This window comes from Dipteris shenzhenensis, chromosome 14, assembly GCF_047967505.1.
Source record: "Dipteris shenzhenensis isolate YYH24624 ecotype China chromosome 14, Dip_SZ_1.0, whole genome shotgun sequence".
Taxonomy (NCBI): domain Eukaryota; kingdom Viridiplantae; phylum Streptophyta; class Polypodiopsida; order Gleicheniales; family Dipteridaceae; genus Dipteris; species Dipteris shenzhenensis.
The window spans coordinates 53949786-53972514 of NC_141609.1; the positions used below are offsets into that span (position 1 = coordinate 53949786).

Below are 22729 nucleotides of genomic sequence, written 5' to 3' on the forward strand. Positions count from 1 at the left end.
TCCCCATCCACCAACTTGCTAATGTAAGAGTTCCATCCTTCCTCGAGCTATTGACTGAGGTATGGCTGCTTACTTCTCCATAGGGGATGCAAGATATGTGCCACCGCATGGATGGCCTGGCCTATGGAACCAATGCTATCGTCAGTTCCATCTCTCTCTAATATCTTGACTTTTGTGTATGACACAAGTTGAACATCATGCTAGTAAGTGTCACATCAATATAATTAAAAATACTAAAACACAATTCAACACTCAAAGGCATATATATGGAAAGAGGCAGATTAGAATGTTCCTGCATTGAGACCTCTCCAATCTTATCCATGAACCTGTAAAGCAGTCCCATTGTGTTTTCCTCCATGTCCATGAGTCGGAGAACACTGTAAATGGGCTGCATTGTCTTCACAAGTGCATCAGCCTCCTCCCACCAAGCTGGGTGCATAATCATGTGAGCAAAAAGAGAGAGACTTTGGCTGGTCTTTATCTCCTCATGCAAACCAGCCTAGCCGCACTCTGATCAATCTCCCCACCACGATGAACATGTACACAACGCGAGTTTTTGATCGGTTCAAGAGTTCAAGATCACTATCAGCCCTAAATATGCTCAGCACTTTGGGCTGCTTAGTGACAAAATTCACCATAATAGAAGCCTTACAAATAATCTTGCTCACCCAAGGTACCTTCCCCACATCTTCAATCAGCAAATCTTTGGAGTGTGAGGCACAATGTGTCCATACAAATTTTGGGAATTCATCTTCGAGCATTCGTCCCATGTAGACACTACTTGGACCATTGTCAGTAATCACCTGCACAATATTACGTTCCCCTAATATGGCTTGTGATATATGGCGAAAGATAAACTTTTCTGTAACTACAGTACTTGCCACACTAGCATCTATCACATGAAGAAACATTGTGCCCTTACATGAAGAGACTAGATGTTATACACATTCCACTTCCTTACATCACTCCAACCATCACACAACAAAATGCATCCATATTTTGCCCATGTTTCCTTAATAGGCTTCATCTCCCCCTCCACAAATGCTCTCTTTTTTCGAAGTTCTATGGTGCGTAAGGCTCATAAGAAGGGCCATTTTGTTCACAGTCTATGCGGTAGGTTGCCCGAATAGGAGTCCACACTATATGAAAGGACAACACACATGGTATAAATAGCTTTGTGACCTCTCTAGTTGCCTCCTTCATGGCAGCCTTTTGAAAACCTGCTTTCACATGTCCTTTCTTTAAAAGAGGTAAGGTGGATCTCTTCGCTCGTGGTGCAAAGCTAGATGTACTTGTATCTCTATGAACACACTGTTGACTGTTTGCAATGGTAGACCCCGGCTAGAAGTGCTCATCAATGGAAGGCACACATACATGTGGTGGTCCCTCAGCCTCTTCAACTGGAATGCCTACGAGCCTTCCAATCCTCTAGCTATAAAAAAATATGGCTTGGGATGGCAACACAAGGGCCAACACACTTAGGTGGATTAGATGTGCCTTCAACCTCCTAATGCTGCCATTGTTGAAGGCCAAGGTAGCAAGACCCAATAGAAGAGGGCAAACCTGATTGAGATGATGACGACTTGCTGCTGCTGTAGCCTGCTCTTGTGTGAAAAGCTTCGTTCAAGCGATGGCTACCTGATGCATAGGGAAAAACGTATGCAAGTTTGGATAAGTTTGAGGGCAATGTGCCAAGCTCAAATAGGCTGTAGGAGACTCCAAGGATAGGTATAACATCATCCAAAAACTCCAAGGACAAGCAGAAGCGTTCAAGCGTGAAGAATAACTTACTCATTCGAAGCACAAGCAACATTTGCAGGCTTATCGTTAAATTCCAAGATTTGCAAGGCAGAATAAGGGTGTGAATTCGAAGGTGGAAAGGGTACGGAATGGGCCGGAATTCCAAGGTAGCGAAATCTTTGACAAGAAAGCCCTTTTTTTATGGTATGCACATTTGCAGTGTATAAAAAACACGTTTCATATAGCGAAACGTTTCAGGGATCTAGTGACGTAGAAAATGCTACAAAAATTATTCCAAAGACATGGGGGCAAAATGCAGTTCTACAAACAAGAAATGAATTCGATGGACAGCTATTTAATGCAAAAATACCTCGACAAAGACATATCAATGTTTAAAAGGTCAAAATGAGAACCATGTCAGCTACTTAAAAGAAGTCTTGGAACACCGCAACAAAGTACTCAGAATAGCACACAAGCTAGCTCAACAAGTACTAACTACATAGCGAGTTTGTAAGATTCTTCTTTCTCTAGATGTGAAAGACCACTATTAGTTAATAGCAATCACCAGTCCCATAGATCCTGAAGGGTCTTATGCGGAATATAATACAGTCATGTCATATCTCTCTTTCTCTATACATACATACATGCATATGCATGCATGTGTTTGGGCACGTGTGCCTGTGCACTTGTACTCTCAAATGCACATGCTCAAGCTCAAGCACAAGCACATGCACATGCACAAGCACAAGCACAAGCACAAGCACAAGCACAAGCGCGCATGCCCATTCGCATACACATGTGGATGCATAGACGCACATATACACACATGTAGAACAGACCTTGTAGATATTTTTATGAGCATGAAAATAGCTTTTCAAAAGCTCGTCTTGCTTCTTCAATAGACTTTACTACAACATTTATTGCATATTCTCACAGGCTACAAGAGGCTATCAAACTTTTCTTTAGATGGCAATTCAAATGGATGGATGCATGGTTTTTTTCTTGTGATGCTTTGTTCTATTAGACATTGCAAATAGCCATGATTTTATGCTTAGTAAAGGACAGAGAGCTAGCTTATGCCTTGTTCCTAGGAACTTGCATGCGATGCGTTGTGAACTTTTTGTGCTAATTTTAAGACATAAAGAGCTAGCTTATGCCTTGCTCCTAGGAACTTGCATGCGATGCGTTGTGAACTTTTTGTGCTGATTTTAAGACATAAAGAGCTATTTTATCTTTAATGATAGGCTTGCTCTACTTTTGAATCTTTTTAGAATAATTTGGAAAGCCATGGGACACAACGGTGCGACACTATCAAGTATGTTGCAACAAATTAAAATTCAAAGAAAACATTATGTTTGTTCAAAGTACCAATCGTATAGAACACGTTTTCTCACATAGTAGACATTGATGTGGCAAGTGATATAATTTTTTTATGGCTATGTTTCTCATCTTGAAAAAACTAACATATTTGGAGGAATTTTATTGCCTTTCAACATTTGCTTATTCTCTGTATGAAACAATGTAGATTTAACAATATTGAGAAGGTTGACATATTTGGCTAATAGGTTTCTTTAATGTCTTTTTTTGTAGGTGACACTAAGAAGAACTTGGTCTAGAATGAGCCTTTGGAACAAAACAAAGTTTGTCTTCTCCATGGTCTTTCAGGCCATTTCCCTACCTAGCGTAGAGGATCTGCAGGCAATGGTAGCACTTTACTTTATGCAAGAGATTTGACCTTTAGAGTAAAGTGTTATCATGTTGGGATGTCGTAGAGATGATTAGAACTAATGAAGACAGAGATAAGAGGAACAAACATTAATGATGAAAGTGATATTCGAACCCTATGAAGGTGTCACCAAGTTGTAAAAATCGTAAGTAAATAATACAGTTGTCCTTTTATTTGACTACGAGAAAAGATTTCTTTTATATGATCAAAGTATTGACTCTGGTCAAAGAGACTTGGTTCTAGCCAAGAAGGGTTGACTTTAGTCAACCAAAGACTAGTTAGAAAGATTAGGCTATGATTAAGGTATTTTGACTTCTGGTCAAAGCCCTTAATCATGGTCAAAGAGGGTTGACCTTGTTCAACCAAAGAATTAATGTGTGCATTGTGTTGCATGGTGGGGACGCCCATAATGACTAGGAATAGTCAAAGAATTGATTTTGCATGCAAAGCTAATGATTAATGGGTGCCATGGCTATGTGCATTTAATTAATTGTTGTAGGTTCTCAGAAGTGGTTTATTCTACCAGCCAGGAGGTGTCCATGTGACCGTGGCCTTAGAAGGCTCCAGGTTGCCATGTCATTGGCATGTAACCAGAAAATAGTTAGGAATGCTACAAGTGGCACTTGCTAAGCTTGGAGAGTTGGTTCTATCCTTCCTCTCTCTCTCTCTCTCTCTCTCTCTCTCTCTCTCTCTCTCTCTTTGTCTGTCCGTCTCTCTCCTTTAAAAAAAACCTAATCTTCAACTTTGGGAACACAGTAGTTGGCTGTGAGCTTTGTACTCTGATTTTACTTCAATAGCAATAAAAGATACCTTTGGGGGGGGGGTCCAGCCCGGTTTTGGTTTTGGGCTCTTCTGTGGTGTGCTGTTCAAAATTCATTTTCTTCCACCTACACCATTGCTACTTTTACGATCAGCAATTTGAATCAAGATCGTTCCTCTCCTGTATTGAAAGGTCGAACTACAGGTCAGATTGTAGAGTGTGTTCCATAGAAACAATTGAGGAGAACGCTCGGAAGAACATCTAAGGGCTTCACTACAGGTGGAATGAGCACGGCGTAATATTCATTGAGGCTGAAGGGTCGTCAAGAAGGGATTGTCTACCAGGATGTTCACGTTCTGACCTCTCAGATCATCGCTCAACCACTGGGCTGCATGGCTTGGCTGCTGCGTGACTTGCCCACGAGATCTCTAAGGGAGACAACAAGGCTATTCTGGAATGTTGGCCCAAGGGTTCTATAAACCCATGCAACGATGGCACCTATTGCAAAATTACATGCAACCTTGAGCGCATGTCAATCTATGAGTTCATCGTATCTCACGACAATCCATTGGCAAAAGCAATGAATTTGACCAAGGCATCTGTACGGTGTAGAAATTTCTATATGATCACACGCCTTGTCTGGTGATTGGCGATTCCGTCTTGTGTAAAGGGAAGAGCCGTCGCTCCTTGAGCGTGTATTCCTACGGCAACTAGTGGATTGACAAGTACAGGACATGCCCGAGTCAGTTGGCGCACGTGCACCGGGCACACTTCCAAGACAGCTTCAAGTATTCACAGAAGACAAGAATCGCTTACATCAAAAGATTGGAAGGTTTAGACGCGATTGCATATTCAATTATCACGAGAAGACTTCAAATTTTAATTTGGATCCTTTTTAATTGCTGCCTTGCACATTGGTTTGAGTTTGATTGGGCCAAGTTTTCACGGTAGCCCCAAGTTGACTGGACCATAAGTATGGTTTCTTCCCCAAACGGCACCTCTTAACGGGGTGTAGGGACAGAAAAATAGGAACATACAGAGCCTATTGCAAGAACAAGGCTCAGAGATGTAGATACTTACAGAGTATTGCTGGCACAGAAGCTAGGAAGTGAAACCGGCCTTCAAAAAAATCAAAGGGCATTTAACTAATAAGTAACCAGCCAACAGTGTTACATTAACAATTAAGCAAAAGTATTACCAGCAGTCTGGGAGCTAGAGCGGCCTTGCACCAAGACAAAGACACAGATTGGCCCCAAACCTTGGCGCCTCTTTTGATATTTCTTTAATTAAGTGAGAGGCCCTGAAATCCAGGCATAAAGAATACATTCCTTCTTACATTTGGGGCATATCCACATCCCCTACATAGCCTTTACTGTTCACTGTTCTCACTAAACCTAGCAATGAGCATCCATCTCTATTCCAGATTGATTGCACTCAGCCTGGAACTGTTACTAGCAGCCCACTCAGCCACTCAGTTCCCCACAGCTGTCACTAGTGCCCAATTAGCCATCCATCTGTTCAAAGCAGAGAAAGAAAGCATACAGCATTGTCTAGGTCTGCCATGATCAATAGTCTCTCACCCTATGGGTCGCACATATCCTACGTGTTTCCCATAAGAGAACTAGCATCACAACATGATGAACACTATGGCAGTCACACCTGTACCATCCTTCTCGGGTTTCTAGGGATACTTCCCATTCCAAGCATGGATTCCCGACCCGTGCCTACGCAGCAACGAGGTTGTACCAAAGATGTGCCGTCTTCCTAGCAACCATTGCCTGCATGTTACCCATCTCCTAGAGAAACCAAAAACATATTCCCGCACGGAACATGTTACTTGCCAAAGCCAATAAATAGGATACACAATGAATTCGATGCCACTTGCATTCAGTGCTCTTCCCACTCTCAGTAGGCAAACATTAGCCCTGCTGGGCCCTGCTCTCACACCCAAATGACCATAGGCATCCATTTCTGTCCATACACTTGCATAAGGCTTAGAGTTATTACTAGCAGCCCATACGGGGTCACTCAACTCCCCTCACTGCCACAGGTATCCACGGACTCACTGAAATACCCAAGCAATAGGTGAGTGCATCCCCAAACAAGAATCTCTTGAAGTATTCTAAGACCCGCTTTGCATATAATTTCATCATGTTAAGGCGTCTTTTTAAGCTGAAAACTCAATTGAGACATCTTGTTGTTTCGAGTGAGTGGGATGCATGGCGTGAGCGTAGCACTGCAGGGGCTCAGAGATGCAAGACCATTGTCTTGGATGAGATATTTTGAGATGATGTTCGCCTCTTGCTTCGGGTTTCAAAGCCTATTATTTTGATGTTGAGACTTATTGATGGAGATAGTCCTTGCATTGGGAAGGTGAATGAAGGGCTGGATAGGATGATTGAGACTATTCAAGGCATTGTTGATTTATATGCTTGGAGGAAGGAGGAGATTAGAGCACTTGCAACCTCTCGGTGGACGGAATATCATTCACCTTTAGAGGCTGCAGCCTTTGTTTTGGATCCAGAATTTCAAGGGAAGGGGCAAGAAACAGATAAGGAGGTGGTGCAAGGATGGGAGCAGATATTGAGACGACTTGTCCCAAGTGCAGATGATAAGAGGAAGATGCGGGAGGAGCTGTCATTTTGTCGGCAAGGAAAAGGGTTATTTGGATTGGAGGATGCACAGGTAGACAAGTTCAAGATTTCCTCCGTTCGTTTGGTGGGAGGACTATGGGGCAGATACTCCATTGTTGCAGGGTCTGGCCATTCGTATACTCAGCCAGGGGGCTAGCTCTTCGCTTGTTGAGTGGTTGTGGAGTAATTTTGGAAACATTGCAACAAAAAAAGAGGAACATGCTTGGGGTTTCGAAGGCAAATGATCTTGTATTTGTTAATGCAAACTTGCGTTTTCTTAACAACTTCAGGGCAGATTGCACTCCTGAACCATATCTTGGATTTCGCCCCATGAAAACTCCAACAGTGATGCAGAGGGTGCTCCTGAGGTTGAGCTTGAGGATGATGAGGCTCAACAGGATGAGGGAGAGTCCTCTCTGTTCTTGTAGACCATTAGGCGGAAGCCCGACTCTCTATTTTCCTATATACCATGTACTTGACTCGAGAGTCTCGAGTCCTATTTTGTATTTACTATTTGGTATTGAGGGCCCAGGGCTCTGTTCAGGCTTGAGGCATGGCCTCCTTTTCTTGTATTTGCCATATAATACGAGCTTCTATGATCTGCAATTATATAACTTAAAGCTTAAAATTTATGGACAGTGCACATTGCACAATGCACATTGCAATTTGCATTGATGTATATTTCAGTTTTCTAAGGATTTTGTGTCTTTGAAAGTGCAAAGCTGAAACGGAAAGCTTAAAGCTGCTACATCTGGTTATTCTTAGAATATTTTGGTATCTTTCCATGTGATTTGATGACGTGTCATATGACTGGCGTTCCCATTCCCGTCTCCCCATTCCCCTTTCCCAAAACGTTCCCGTTCCAACCTCCCCCATTCAAGAAACATTCCCGTTCCCTGCTAATTCTGATTACAGCAGACCAGATGGCGAGACTTTTTATCTCTCGTGTGTTCAAACATCACGGGAGACCCGCGGATGACAAGTCTTTTCTAGAGAGGTATCTTTGAGAAAATGGGTACCACGCTGAATTTCTCATCCTCTTTCCACCTTGAATCTGATGGACAGTCCGAAGAAGCCAACTTCACTGCCCTTGATCTTCTCAAGTGTTATGTTTCATTCCAGCAATCAAAATGGGAGCAATATCTGCCACTTGTTGGGTTAGCGTACAACAACACTGTACATTCATCCACAGGGAAAGCACCCTTCGAGATTGTGGCAGGAGATCGCAAGGTACCTCCCATTCTGCATTTGAAAGAGAAGATTTTTGAAGCGGACAGATTTGTGGAAAGTCTGGATATTGCCTATCAGAAGGTCAAAACAGCCCTCTAGAAAAACCAGGAGAAGCACCAACGGGCAGCAAATAACATCGCCACAAGCTACTCTTGAAATAGGGTGATTGCCACATCAGATAAATAACTAACAGAAATTCACATATGAATTAAATAGCTTGTACACACGACTTCCACTATTTTCATAAGATTATTTCTTTTCCAGTCCCCGCTTTGATTTTTCCCTTTTTTGTTTGCGAGACTTTGCACTTTGTCATGTAATACAAAATGAAATTGTAAGACTCTTCCTGTCCCTCTTTCCTTCCCCTCCCTTCTTAAAATTTTTTGGCTATGTATTTCTATGATCTTTGTTCTTGCCTGCTTTCACTATCGCAAGCCATTATTCTCTTGTGATAATGGTATTCACATTTCTGTCTATTTAAATATGTATTTAAAGCATCATACAAGCTTATCTTTGTTTCCAGTGCTAGTGGTTTCTGCTTGAAAAATGTTGTATTTCAACACTACAATGGCTTAAATTGCATTTACACTTCTAAGCCATGTTTGAGGGTTGGATATTTAGGACCATGAGTTTGTGAGCAAACTCTTATGGGTAACCTCATGGTCAGAGATCTGACTTGTGAATTGTAGGCATAGAAGCTATTTCTATTCCATGGTATCAGCTTGTTTAATTAATGTCATGGGGTGATAGCTAGAGTGGTGCTCATTGTATGCACACGACAATCTGACATGTGGATTCATCCATGCTCCCTTTTTGGAGATGTTAGATCAAATTCTAGATCTATTTGGATAGGCCAATTCCAATTAATAGACAAAGATTTTAGGCCCTATCTCTTTTTGGAAGTCTCACGTACAGGTTGAAGGACTTTTAATTCGATTGATTGGAGAGAATAGGGTGAGGTGGCCCCATGCAATAGATGGGTGGCTTCTTCTCGTGGAGAGTGGATTTTATTTTTCCCTTAAGCTCCTTAAGGATGGCATTTATCCTAGACTTACAAGTCTTAAGAGACTTCCTCATCTTTGGTCTATTGTTAAGATAACCTCTCGACATTGGAGAGAGTTGTGGTAGACTCCATTTTCATAGAATGATTGTTTGATTTGGACTGTCAGTACTACTACTCCAACAATAGCTTCTTAGTGTATTGGCTTTGGGTTGCTCTTATCTTTCTGTAATATTATACCTCTTTTGTCCAAGATAAAGAGCTATTCTTTTTTATGGGTTCATTGATAATACATGAAGCACTCGAGTTGTGCATCCATTTTGTTTATCGAGGTGGTTGAATACTGGACTTTGGCCTCTACACTGCTTTGTTGGATACATTTTCTCATTTGCAATCTCTGCTCTACTCATGTCTTTCTTTGGTACATAATTCTTAGTCGTAGTCTATGGGGCTTTGGTCATTTGGCAGAAGGCTGATGGTCCTAGAGACTTTATTGAAGGACTTGTAGAGTTGATGACCAGAGGTGCAGCCTCTAACAAGACGCTTCTTGGATAAAGTATTCCTTAAATTATTTGAGTACCCTTCTGTGCATTTGGAAAAAATATGTAATTGGGTTTTTCAAAGCATGAGAAAGCATATCAGATCAAGCCCTAAAACGAAGTGACTAATCATGTTGTAAAAAGATAGACTTGGTTGCATCATTTCTGCTATATAAACTTGCACACATGTGAGCCTTCTTTTTTGTAGCTTGCTCTCCCACTTTAATAATGTAACCTTTTGGTTTAACTTCAATTTAGCAGTTAGCACAACTTTGAACCATTTTTGCTTTGTTGCTGCTTTTCCTAATGTTTGTTTTGCTGAATATATAATGAAGGTACGAAACGAAGAGAGAGAGAGAGTGCAGGTACAAGACAAGTCGATAGAGCAGTCATGTCAAATCTTAGATAAAAAGAAGAAAACACAAGTACAAAGTACTTGTACCTAGACCTAGGACTAAGTGTCCTAGGTGTCACATAGGACTAAGTGTCCTATGTGGCCTAGAAGGCACTAACACTATAAGTGCCTACACTTATGCCTACAAGGCACATACCATGGCCTATAGGGCATCACTAGAACCACCAAAAGATGGCCTACAAAACCCCCTCCATGGGATGGGCTGAAGTACTTTGGAAACGTCTCAGAATACCTGGTAGTTTCTGGTCATGGTGGCACATGTTCATCCAAAAGGATATAGCCACCTATGAATGTACAAGGAATGTCAGATCATGTAACAAAGGGAACCAAGTGTAAAGCCTGTCGGAAGACTTCGAACTTGGGATGAGGAAGTGCCTTTGTAAACATATCTGCGATGTTGTCCTCTGTGGGAAGATAGGACAACTCTATGTCTCCTGCTGACAACCGCTCCCGAACATAATGATAGTGAACTTCAATATGCTAGGTATGCGCATGAAACACTGGGTTACGCGCAATGGCCAAAGCACTCTGGCTGTCAGTGTCGACAATAGTGGAGGATGTCTGGCAAATACCAAGATCTGTAAGTAACTGTCGAAGCCAAACACACTCTACTGTAGCGGTGAAAGCTGCCCTGTACTCAGCCTCACAGCTAGACGTGGCAACTGTCGGTTGCTTCTTGCTGAGCCAAGAAATACATGAATTGCCAAGCAAAAAACAATTGCCAGTATGTGACACTCTGGTGTCGGAACATCCTGCCCAGTCACTATCCGTGTAAGCATGCATGGTAAGTGAACCCTGATCACTGTAGAAGAGGGCTAAATCCTGAGTGCCTCTGAGATATCTGAAGACTTGTATAGACCCATTGCTACGTTCCTTGATGACTTTGTATGGACCGGTCCACAGTGGCAAAAACTTCTTATCCATTTGGTGGTCCAATCTGTTATCAAAGCATAGCTCAACATCCCCCTCAGCAAAGTGTCTTTCCCATCCCTTGTGAATCTTAGCATCCAAGCGGGCCTTTTGTCGATTCTTTTGAATCTCTGTTTGATGTACGGCAAGGCGTCGGGTTTCATCTAGCTTCTCAAGTTGCACCAACCGGGCCTCTACATGTTCATCTTCTGTCATTCTTTGTTCTTGTGCCAATCTCAAAGCTAGAATCTCTATCTCTAGTGGTAAAATGGCCTCAGTACCATATACCAACTCAAAAGGAGTGTGACTTGTAGATGTTTTATGAGTGATGTTGTAAGCCCATACGGCTTCTGTGACCTTCTGATCCCACTGGCTCCTGTTCCCTGTGGCCATTTTTCCCATGGTTTTACAAAGGAGGCCATTGGTCCGCTCCGTTTGACCCATGGATGCTAGATAATAGATGCTAGAAGTGCGATGATCAATACCCATGCGATCCATGAGTAACTCCACTGCTTCATTTAAGAATGGACTCCCATGGTCGGAGACTATTTCCATGGGTGTCCCAAACCTTGTGTAGATATGTTCAAATATGAAATTTGAAACTGCCTTACCATTTGCAGTGGGGAGGGCGATAGCTTCAGCCCACTTAGTGATATACTGAGTGGCTACCAAAAGATACTTCTTTTTGTGGGCCGTCATGGGCAAGGGCCCGATAAAATCTATTCCCCACTTATGAAACGGATGAATGGACATCACTGGGTGATGTTGCCCAGGATGCAAATCCTTCCTACCAAAGAATTGGCATGGTTCACAGGTTTGCCAATGCTGTGAACTGGGCATGTGCATGAATCTGCTGAGGTTAGATACTGCATACTGCAAGTCAGGTCTGGTATGACATAAATAAATAAGACATCCAACAGCCTGTTGATAAAGAGTGATATCACATGGTGGGCTCCCATCATGAGCTGAGAATTTGAAGCCAGGGTCCACTGGAGTAGAGATTGGCTTGCAATCCTCAAACTGAAAACGATCAAGGAGCTGTTCAATATACTTGGACTGATTTATCATGATACCCCCCTCAGCATGAGCAAACTGAATGCCCAAATAATAATGGAGCCGTCCCATGTCTGACATGTCAAAAATCTGCTGCAAATCAGCCTTGAAGGCTGCAATTTGCTAAGTATCTGGGCCCGTGATAAGTATATCATCCACATATAAAATCAGCACTAAAAAATCAGATCCACTCCCACGGAAATAAAGAGTGGGTTTTGTGGGACTATTCTGAAAACCAAGGGATAGTAAGTGTGCATGAATTTTGGCATACCATGCCCTAGGTGCCTGCTTCAAACCATAAAGGGCTTTTCTAAGCCGGCATACCTTATTTTCAGAATTAACAACCTCAAAGCCAGGAGGTTGTGTGACATAAACTTCTTCCTGCAGATCCCCATGAAGAAAAGCGGTCTTGATGTCAAGTTGGTGCACTTGCCAATGATGATGGGCTGCAATGGCAATGACACATCGAATGGTAGTAATCCTGGATGTGGGAGCAAATGTCTCCTCAAAGTCAATGCCTTGTTGTTGGGCATATCCTTTTGCAACAAGACGAGCTTTGTATCGATCTATGCTGCCATCAGATTTCCTTTTTAATTTGTAGACCCACCGCGTTCCAATGACATGCTTGCCAGGTGGGAGATCTACTAATTCCCATGTGTCATTTTTGGCAATAGATTGTAACTCAGCTTTCATTGCATCCATCCACTCTTTGCTGTCAAAAGCATCTTTATGGCACAAAGGCTCTTCATTGCAAGCTGTAGCAAGGAGTGCAAACTCAAGAACGTGACCATGCTGTCCCAAACCTTGTGTCCGGGCAGCAAAAGGCTGATCTTGTTTGCTGTCCCTCAATGTATCCAGAAGCCATCTGGGAACTTGCCTTTGCTGTCTATTGACAGCTCTTTCTGCAATGACTGCATCATGAGTAATGGGATCATTCTGTGCCGGAAGAGTAACCTGCAAATCAGCATGAGGGTGTGGCTGATTATTGCTTAGTGGAGGGCCTGCAGGAGGCTCATGTTGCTGCTCAAAATCCTCTTCTGTTGATGGCAGAGGTAACCAAGATTCAAAGGCATCAAACATGTCAATATCTGGCTTTGCTTTGCAGTCCACAAGAGGAGAAGCTGAATGTTCAGCAAAGATCACATCTCTACTGACCATAATAGTATTTGGTTGATATAACCGATACCCTCTGCTCTCTTGGCTGTAACCAATGAATATGCATTTGATTGCCTTGTCATCAAGCTTATGTCTCAGCTGAGATGTACATGAACATATGCAAGAGACCCAAAAACTTTCATGTGTGAAAGTGAAGGCTTCCTGCCTTTCCATGCTTCATAAGGTGTGATAGTCTTAAATGCCCGTGTAGGTGATCTATTCAGCACATAGTTGGCATACATTACTGCATCAAGCCAAAATTTATTGGGCAAAGACTTGGCCTTAAGCATGCATTTGGCCATCTCCATTGTGGACCTGTTTTTTCTTTCAGAAACAGGATTCTGCTGAGGAGTGTAAGGAGTAGTGCATGAGTGAATAATGCCCCGTGAGGATAGAAATGCATCAAACTCCTTTGACATATATTCACCCCCCCTATCTATGTTGAGGGTGACAAGCTTGCATCCTGATTCATTCTCAACCATATTCAGCCATCTCTGAAAGCATAAGAAAACTTCAGATTTGGCCTTTAAAGGATATACCCAGCAATACCTTGTGAAATCATCAATGAGAGTCATGAAATACTTGTAGCTTTGCAAGAGCTCTATAATTGAGATGGCCCATTCTGTCATGCCAAAGATGAGTTTCAGCAAGCTGTGAATCTGAAATAGCCAATGCTTATAGAAAGTGCAGTTGAATGATGATTAAGGTGATAAAGCCCTTTTTGCAAAGTGCCAGTGAGAACTATAGCATTGTCATCACGAAGATCATATACTAGGCATCTGTAGCCATCAAAAATTACTTTGAAACCTGAAGTAGCAATTGCTGAAATTGAAATCAAGTTGACTTCAATGCCAGGCACAAAAAGAACATCTGTCAGAGTGACAGGATGGCTGGAAATGGATGTGAGCTGCACATCTCCAATTCCTTTTACAGCATATGAAGCATTATTAGCAGATGTAACAGTCCCCCCCCGAGGTGCATCAGCCAGAGAATGAAACAACTGTCTGCAAGATGTGACATGCTTGGAAGCACCACTATCAAAGTACCAGGATTGAGCATCATTAGCAGTAAAGAGTGCATCAGCTTTGGAGGGATCAAATGAGCAATGGACAGCCCATACCCAATCATCCAGAAGAGCATGTGCATGTGAAGCATCTGCTGGCTTATGCGATTCAATGGCATGTGAGGCATTAATTGTCAATCCTGCTTTCTTTTTCTTCGAAGCAATGCGCTTCCTGTATTCTGAAATGTCATGTCCAGGCTTGCGACAATAGTTGCATCTTTTCTTCTTTCCCTTATCTGCTGTATTTTTAGATGCATGGGAGGAATTGCAGCTGCTATGCGCAGATTTTGGCTTGCCCATAGGCTTGGAAGCCTTGCCTCTTCCTGTCTGCTATGAAGCAAATGCATGATCAGGAATAATGGCTTGTCTGTTAGCTCTACTTTGCTCTTCCTGCAAAAGCAAAGTAACTAGCTGGTCAAAAGAATAGTGGTCTGGATTACCCATGGCCACTAATCGAAGGGTTGTGGCAAACCCTTGATATGTATCTAGCAGTCCATTCAATGTGGTACTAACAAGCTGTGAATTTGGCACCACCTCATTGATGTTGGCAAGCTGTTCCATGAGGTCTTTGACCTTTGTCAAATATGCATCCATTGACTCACCTTCATTCATATTCACTTCCTGTAATTGCCTTCTCAAATATGCAACACGAGCTTCATTGCGTATCTGATAGAGAGAAGCCAATTTATCCCAAGCATCCTTTGCTATCCTGCAAGACCAGATGTGTGGAATAATGATTCTCTTGCATGATAAAGCAATGCATGAATGTGCATTTGCATCTCTTGCATCCCATCTTTTCTAGAGTTGGAAGAGCAGCAGCAGGAGTGCTAGAGGAAGAGGCATCAGGAGGAGTACCACCTGCAGAAGGACCATCAGTAGAAACAACCACTGTAGCATTGGTTGGCCTCAGATCAGCCCCAGAAACAATATTCCACAAATGCTTTGCAACAAGAATATGTTTCATGAGATAAGACCACATCGGATAGTTGGTGCCATCCAACTTATCATCTTCACGAAGAACTCCAATAAATCTTGATTGTTCCCAGCCATAGCAACTGTGATAACCTGTAAAAGACCTGAAAAACCAAAAGCCTCAAGGCTATCACTGCAAAAAAGGCTGGCTGTCCCAAAAAATGACAGCAAATATCTGCAAATTTCTGACCCAAATCAAAGGGGAAATGCAGATCTGACCCAAATGTGACTGTGACAGGCAATGTTTACTGCAAAAACAGCAAATTTGGCAAAAGCCCCAAATTTATTGAGGGCAAATAGGCCAAAAAGAGGGCAAATGTAGAAAAACCCCAAATTTTGCTGAAATTTTGCAAATGTGACTCAATGTATGATAATCTGACCCAATGTCTTGCAAATCTGACCCAATATCCTGCAAAAATGACTCAATGTCTTGCAATCTCTGTAGATCTCACACGTAAGAAAGTGAGACTGTACGGTTTGCACGGCGTACGGATGTACGGCTGTATAGTAGCCAATGTACGACCTGTACGATTATACGGTGTAGGAAGTATAGGACACGCAGTACCACTGAAGGTTGCAGGTACGGTGTACGGATGCAAGTGATTGTATCCAACGTACGGTACAAGTACAAGTGACGACGCAGAGTACGGAGCAGAGCCGTACGATTGTACGGCGCAGGTACAAGTGACGATGCAGAAAGGTACGGTTGTACGGAGCAGGTGCGACGGGCAAAAATCGGAATATGTACGAAAGTCCGTACAATCGTACGGATTGTACGGATGGAGCGCAGACTGTTGAAATCTGTGCGTGATGCAGATCCGGAGGCAGGGGAACAGGTCTAGTAGCGCTCTGATACCACTGAAGGTACGAAACGAAGAGAGAAAGAGAGTGCAGGTACAAGACGAGTCGATAGAGCAGTCACGTCAAATCTTAGATAAAAAGAAGAAAACACAAGTACAAAGTACTTGTACCTAGACCTAGGACTAAGTGTCCTAGGTGTCACATAGGACTAAGTGTCCTATGTGGCCTAGAAGGCACTAACATTATAAGTGCCTACACTTATGCCTAGAAGGCACATACCATGGCCTATAGGGCATCACTAGAACCACCAGAAGATGGCCTACATATAATACTTGAATAGTCTATTTGCAATTTCACGGTTCCATACCTTGGGTACAGTTTGCAGATCATCACAAGCAAGGGAGTAGTAGGGTTCTTGGTAAAAGCTGAGCTTTGGCAAATAGATAGAACCTTTCCATAATTTTACAAGCAGTTTAGTATATGCTACAAATATTTGTGGCATGAAGAAAATTCTGACATTTATTTGAATTTGTGCTTTGTAAGTAAGTTTCATCAGTTGGGATACCTTTTAGTGTCCAATTATATTTGGCATTTTTGGTTCAAAAGGTAATTGTTTTCGGAGTGTCTCATTTGTTACATTTTTTCCCAGATCCAAGAGCTACAGGATGTCGACATGCTTACATTGGCATTCCAAGAGTTGGGCAAATCGTTTCCTACTCTCATGGAGACCCTAGTTCATGAACGAGACATGTAAGTTTTTTCCATCGCTAATGGAGTTGCCAAACACTTTTCTGGATGATATGTTACTGCAGTGTGCAGGAAAGCCATGCTTTTTCAAGTTTTTTGGCATATTATTTGAGGATGCCAAGTGGGTTCCTTATTCATCTCTTTAATGAGGCAACTTCCCCCTTTGTTTCCTGGAGTATGGTTCAAATTCAACCAATCCTTTCATGTAGGCAGCATAGGATTTCAGTTCTGGCTTCTCAATCTTATTTTTTTCACTCTCCCCTCTTTTACTCAATCGGCATGTCTGCCTTTTTGGCACATTTGGCTTCTTCACATTGATTTTAATCACAAAAGCAGCACAGTTCAATTTGAGTCCATAATCCTTCCAATCGTCAATCATTTTCTTTCCGTCAGTTGATCTCACCACCCACGTAAATTTTGATTTTTAGTGATTGAATATGTTAACTTTCTAATTGTCTTGCTTGAATTCAGTAACATCTGTGACTTCAGACTTATGAAAGTGGCCATTTCATTGCCATGTGCAATGTTTGACACCGAATTAACTCTGGTTTATATGTGTTGTTGGGACTGACCTAAGTGTTGATTTGGAATTAGCTATTGTTGTAAACTCTAGGCTTGGAGATGGATTCTGTGCAATCTACCCTAGTTGTTTTGTCCTATGCATTGCTCAAGTATGCATCAACTGTGAATATCTGCTGGCACAGATTGATGTTAATATGGAGTGCTTATTTGTGGTAATGGTCCGTGGATGTAAGAGACTTGCAAGCGAGGAGGGAGTAGTAGAATCTTGGCTGGAAATCAAAATTTATGGTGATTTATTATATCCAACGCTTGAAAAAGGAACTTTTAGAAGGTGAAGTCTTGTGTGAAATCATTCTAATGCTAAACTGGAGCCACTTTAACATATTTTCTGAGAATACTGAGAGTCAAAGAGAGGCATAAGTCTAAGTCCCATCTAGGGCCTCTATGCATCTTGACCTCCGAATCCACACCATGCAGTAACATTGGCAATGATCTCCCAATAGAATGAGATTGAGGTTTGTGCAAAGAAACATGCTTTGCTTCTAAAGTGATAGTGGGTATTCACTGCAGGCTCCAAAGCTGGCCTTGTTTGGCACTTCTGACTGTGTAGATGAAGAATGAGAGTGCCTTATAGGGAGGTGCTGCATCAATCCATTCTCACTCTTTAGGATCCCGTGGTAGGTCCTTGAGTCAGCATCCACCATAAAGCCAAAGACCCATGAGTTAGTTACCCATGACTAGAGGGGTGAGGATATATGTACCATTGGCCATTCCTTACACCAACCACTTTGATCATGTGGAGAATAGCATCCTCAACGGGCTCATGCTCTATCTATTTGGCTAGTCTCCAACCCTCTGCAACTTCGTAGAGAACTCTTTCTCCTCCTGGGTTGCAAAGGATGCATAAAACTTTTGTAAAGGATCACCTTTGCTTGAGAAGACACCCATAGCTATGACAATATCTAGGATGTATTTGCAAGCCTCACAAGTTCCAAGTGATCAACGTGACACTCAAGCGAGGGAGCTCCTTGAAAACGCCCTCTCCAATTTGGACCGTTGCAGGTATCCTACGTAGCCCAGGGGACATCCTAAGTTGTCAACAAAAAAGTCATTCCACGTCACGAGGACGTGAAATTATGAGACTTTGATTTGCGACTCGTGTATTTTGCGCGTGATTGCCTTGAGCCTCTGGGTCCGGCCATGGGGCGGTTCAACTAGGTGGAATTGACTTATATACAAAGTGGCATTCCCATCGCATAAGTACTTCAATAGGGGGCCAAAAGAGTGGTGCAATTAAAATATGCTAATTTTAGCACAGGATTCCAAAAAGAGCAGAGAGCCCTGTTTTTGGGGGCAGAAGGCCAAAATCAGTTCAGAAGGAGCCAGATCATCAATTGCAAGCTGCCAGAGCCTGCAAGGTGCTGCCAAGCCAAATCGCTATTTGCTAGGAGCTTCCAGAGCCTGCTAGGGAAATCACCATCAGCCAGGGCAAGTTCCAGTGCATCCAGGGCCTCCCAGAAGAAATTGCTTCTAATTTAGGAGCCTGTTGCAGGTTGCGATTTCTGCCAGGGTGTCTTCTTCAGATTGCGACCTGCTGTTCCAGGTGATTCCAGGCTGTTGTAGAAGATTGCGATTTGCTTTTTCAAGCTTTCCAGACTCTGTAGGAGATTTTGACTTGAATTTTGGAGCTTTCTGGGTGTTGCTGCTGATTTTGGTAACTTTCCAGGCGTGGGTGTTCTCTTCTAAGTTGCTTTTGGGGCTGTGCCAAAGCAGAATCAGCGTTTCTCTATAGGATCTAGGGTTTTCCAGCCCCAGTGACCTATCTTCTATGGAAACTGGGTAGAAGAAGGGTTGCTTTTTGCTTGCTTTTGTCGTTCCCTGATTGGTTATTGGCTAGTGATTGCTTTTGGGTTTCTTTCCTCGCGAAGAAAGGTTGATTTATGCTGTTGGGCAGTGGCCAAAGAGGCTATAGATTGAGGCAGCCTGTTTGGAGGTGCTTTGTTGATTGATTGCACCAGAGTTTAGCTATTGAGGGCTTCTCTTGTAATTGTTCAGTCGTGTCTGGCTGGTTGGGCACTTAGTTGTGCAATTGCAGGTGTGGCAGAGACAGTGGATGCTTTTGAGGTCTATGTTGCATGCTTTGGTTGGCTGAGGATAGAGGGTCGCCTAGTAATTGGATGCCATTTCAGCGTTTGGAGTTGAGCAAGGAATTACAGGGTGGGCTGGACGGGAAGTCTGCGGGCGTTGGTTTGCCTGTCGTGCAGCTTTCCAAAGACCTTTGTAATCAACCGCTTGGCTTCAAATGAATGTTAAATAAATACCGTAAGGGGCGCCAACGTTTGGGGCCGATTGGGGTCCTTGTATCTGAGTAGGAGCACTCTAGCTCCCTTGTGATTTGATCTATGGTGCATAATTATTTGTCAATTTACTGTGTATACTGTAATTAAGTGGATCCTACCACCCTTTACGTTGTTAAGGCTGGTTTCAGTGGTTCCATTGCCGGGATCCACCGAACTTCTTCAAGAGGGGAGCCTGTGGTTGGCTTGGTGCAAGTCCAATAGACTAGGCGAAGAAGACAGCATACTATCCAGTAAATATGTGTCACAGGGAGAGATCTATGAGTCTTACTAGAGAGGAAGAGGAAGAGCGGATCTCTCAATCTCATGATGATGATCATGGTGCAAGAGAGGAGTTCCAGCATGTTGCTGAGCATCAGGATGATCGGACTGATGAGGAGGATGTGGATTTATTCAGGGCACAGATGCATAGTTTCATGAGTGCTTTCACGCAGTGATCCACGCTTCCAGAAGATGCTGAATTCTGATGTGCAGCCAAAGAAAAGGAAGCCCGATGACGGGGATAGGGATGTTGAAGCTAACAAGAGACCACATGTCAGCTTTCAGGATCAGCCCTCTAAAAACCTCTATAGTCTGCAACAGCCTAATGCTATTCCGGGGCCAACTCAAGGTAATAATTTTCAGTCCATGGTTTCCAGACAACAAGGAGTTATGGCAAACCAAGTGCAACCAGGTTATTTTGGTGGTGGTTCAGTATTTCAGGCCATGGTCAGCCACAAGCCCAATTTCCGGGTATGCCTGCTAGTCAAACAAATGGGTTTAATGTTGGAGAAGCCCTAGGGATGCAAACAGGTATGCCTAATGCAGCAGCAGGTAACCTTGGTTTGGGAAATATGCAAAATATGGGTGCTGTTCTGAATAATACAGCTTTCCCAATGCTGGGAGTGTGGGAGATAGAGTGAGTGCTGCTGTCCCTTTTGCCCAAGCACCTGCATACGATAATTTGGCACCTCAAGGGAAGATGAAGGATTTTAAAGAGGTTGGCGCAGCAGTAAAATTTGAGACATTTAGTGGGGTGTAGGATAAGCTTAAGGCCTTGACCTTTTTACAGCAGTTTGATGCAGCCTACATAGGAGGGAATTTCACAGTCTTATTGAAAATATGCCGGGTCGCAAGTTTTCTAAAGGGGAATGCATTTCAGCGGTGGACCACTATGCTCATGCAAAAGACCGCACCAAACACGTGGGTAGGTTTCAAACAAGTGTTGCTGTCCACAAAAGACAGAATATGCAAGCGCAACTTCCCTATGATAGGTGTGACAGGAGTGGTGAACTCCGGGCTAGCCATACCAACTTCACAGCTCGGTCCCATCTTATCGGCTTGAATGCCCAATCTCGCTAAGAAATAAAGTTGGCCTTTGCACTTGGATCAAAGAAAATAAGGGCTGTTTGATCCTGAACCTTACCCCAATCTTTGCATAACTCAGTTTTCTCACCCTAGGGCTGTTCACTGATCACATCAGGCATCAATCCAGCCATGTTCTTCTGTTTCCTCCTCTCTTGATCACCTTTGCTTGCATCAGCCTTCTCCTCATTCCACTTTGGGCAATCCCGAGACACATGACCTGGTTCTTTGCATTTAAAACATTTCTTTTCTTCATAGAGAGTTTTCAGCTCCTCTGGACTCAAATATGCAGCTTCAGATCTCTTGTCTATGTCATCCTTCTTACATTTCTGCTTTTGTCCACCTTTGAACCCATAAGTCTTCCCCTGCATCAAAGCATATGCCGTGTAGCATTCTCGATAGGATGAGACATATTCGAGACTTAAGTCTTCGTGCACTAGTCTCTCAACTCCTTAGGCAGCCCGCAACAATATTTCTTAACTTGCTCAGTAAAAAGAACAATCCGATAGGAGCTAACAGGCAACAAGGCCGCCCAAAGGCAATTATTGGAATTCAGCTCATGCCAAGCAGTCATGATATCTACCTTAAAAGTTGTGGTAACTTGTAAGCCACACGGGAAGACTTTTATATTATGCCCCTTGAAGGTTGTGACGTTTTGTTGGGTATGCCATGGATGCATCACTTGGATGCGGTGATAGAAGCCAAGAAGAGAAAAATTACAGTTTCACATAAGGGGAAAACCCATGTAATTGATGCAAAATTAAAAGGGGAGTCTGTCCCAATTGTAATGGCTTCTGCTATTAATTGTGTAATGAGATAGAGAGATAACCCCTGTAAATGAAGAGCATATTGTTTCTTGTTTGGAAAAGCAAAGGACTGTTTTTCTAACTGAATTTTCAGATTGCTTTTCTAATGAGTTACCTCCTGAGCTTCCACTAGAAAGGCCGGAGGACCATGGGATTGACATCATACCTGGCGGTAGTCCACCAATAAACCACCTGACAGAGTTAGTACGGCGCATCAGGAGGAGATCATGAGCCAGGTAAATGAACTTTTGGAGAAGGGGCTGATTTAGCCTAGTTCATCGCCTCATTGCTCTCCAGTTCTGTTGGTTCAGAAGAAGGATGGTTCTTGGCGTATGTGTATTGATTACTGCACCTTGAATAAGATCACCATTAAGAATCGCTTCCCTATACCCAGGATAGATGATATTCTGGATAGGTTGAAGGGGGAGCTGTTTTCAGTCGCATTGATTTGAAGAGTGGGTATCATTAGGTTCGCATATGTCCAAAAGATGTGCATAAGATGGTGTTCAGGACTTATTTTGGGTTGTATGAGTTTTTGGTGATGCCTTTTGGACTCACTAATGCTCCTGCCACCTTCAATCGCATGATGGACATGATCTTTCACTGTTTGAGTTGAGCAGGGAATTACAGGGTGGGCTGGACGGGGAGTCTGCGGGCGTTGGTTTGCATGTGGTGCAGCTTCCCAGAGACCTTTGTAATCAGCCGCTTGGCTTCAAATGAATGTTAAATAAGTACCGCAAGGGGTGCCAACCATTGGGGCCAATCGGTGTCCTTGTAATTGAGTAGGAGTGCTCTAGCTCCCTTGTGATTTGATTTGTGGTGCATAATTATTTGTCAATTTACTGTGTATGCTGTAATTAAGTGGATCCTACCACCCTTTACGTTGTTAAGGCTGGTTTCATTTTATATGAAGGGTTGCCTATAACCCTCATCCTGAATGTGAGAAGGAATACCATG

At 42.9% G+C, this 22729-nt stretch overlaps 1 protein-coding gene across 1 annotated transcript in view; it reads left to right on the forward strand.

Moving 5' to 3' along the window:
* LOC147894827 (uncharacterized) overlaps positions 1–22729 on the forward strand; it is a 101199-nt gene that overhangs the window by 64849 nt on the left and 13621 nt on the right. The window contains exons 6-7 of the mRNA XM_087384337.1: positions 3331–3444; positions 16646–16746. Coding sequence (XP_087240463.1) covers positions 3331–3444; positions 16646–16746 — 215 coding nt within the window. The remainder of the gene's footprint in view (positions 1–3330; positions 3445–16645; positions 16747–22729) is intronic.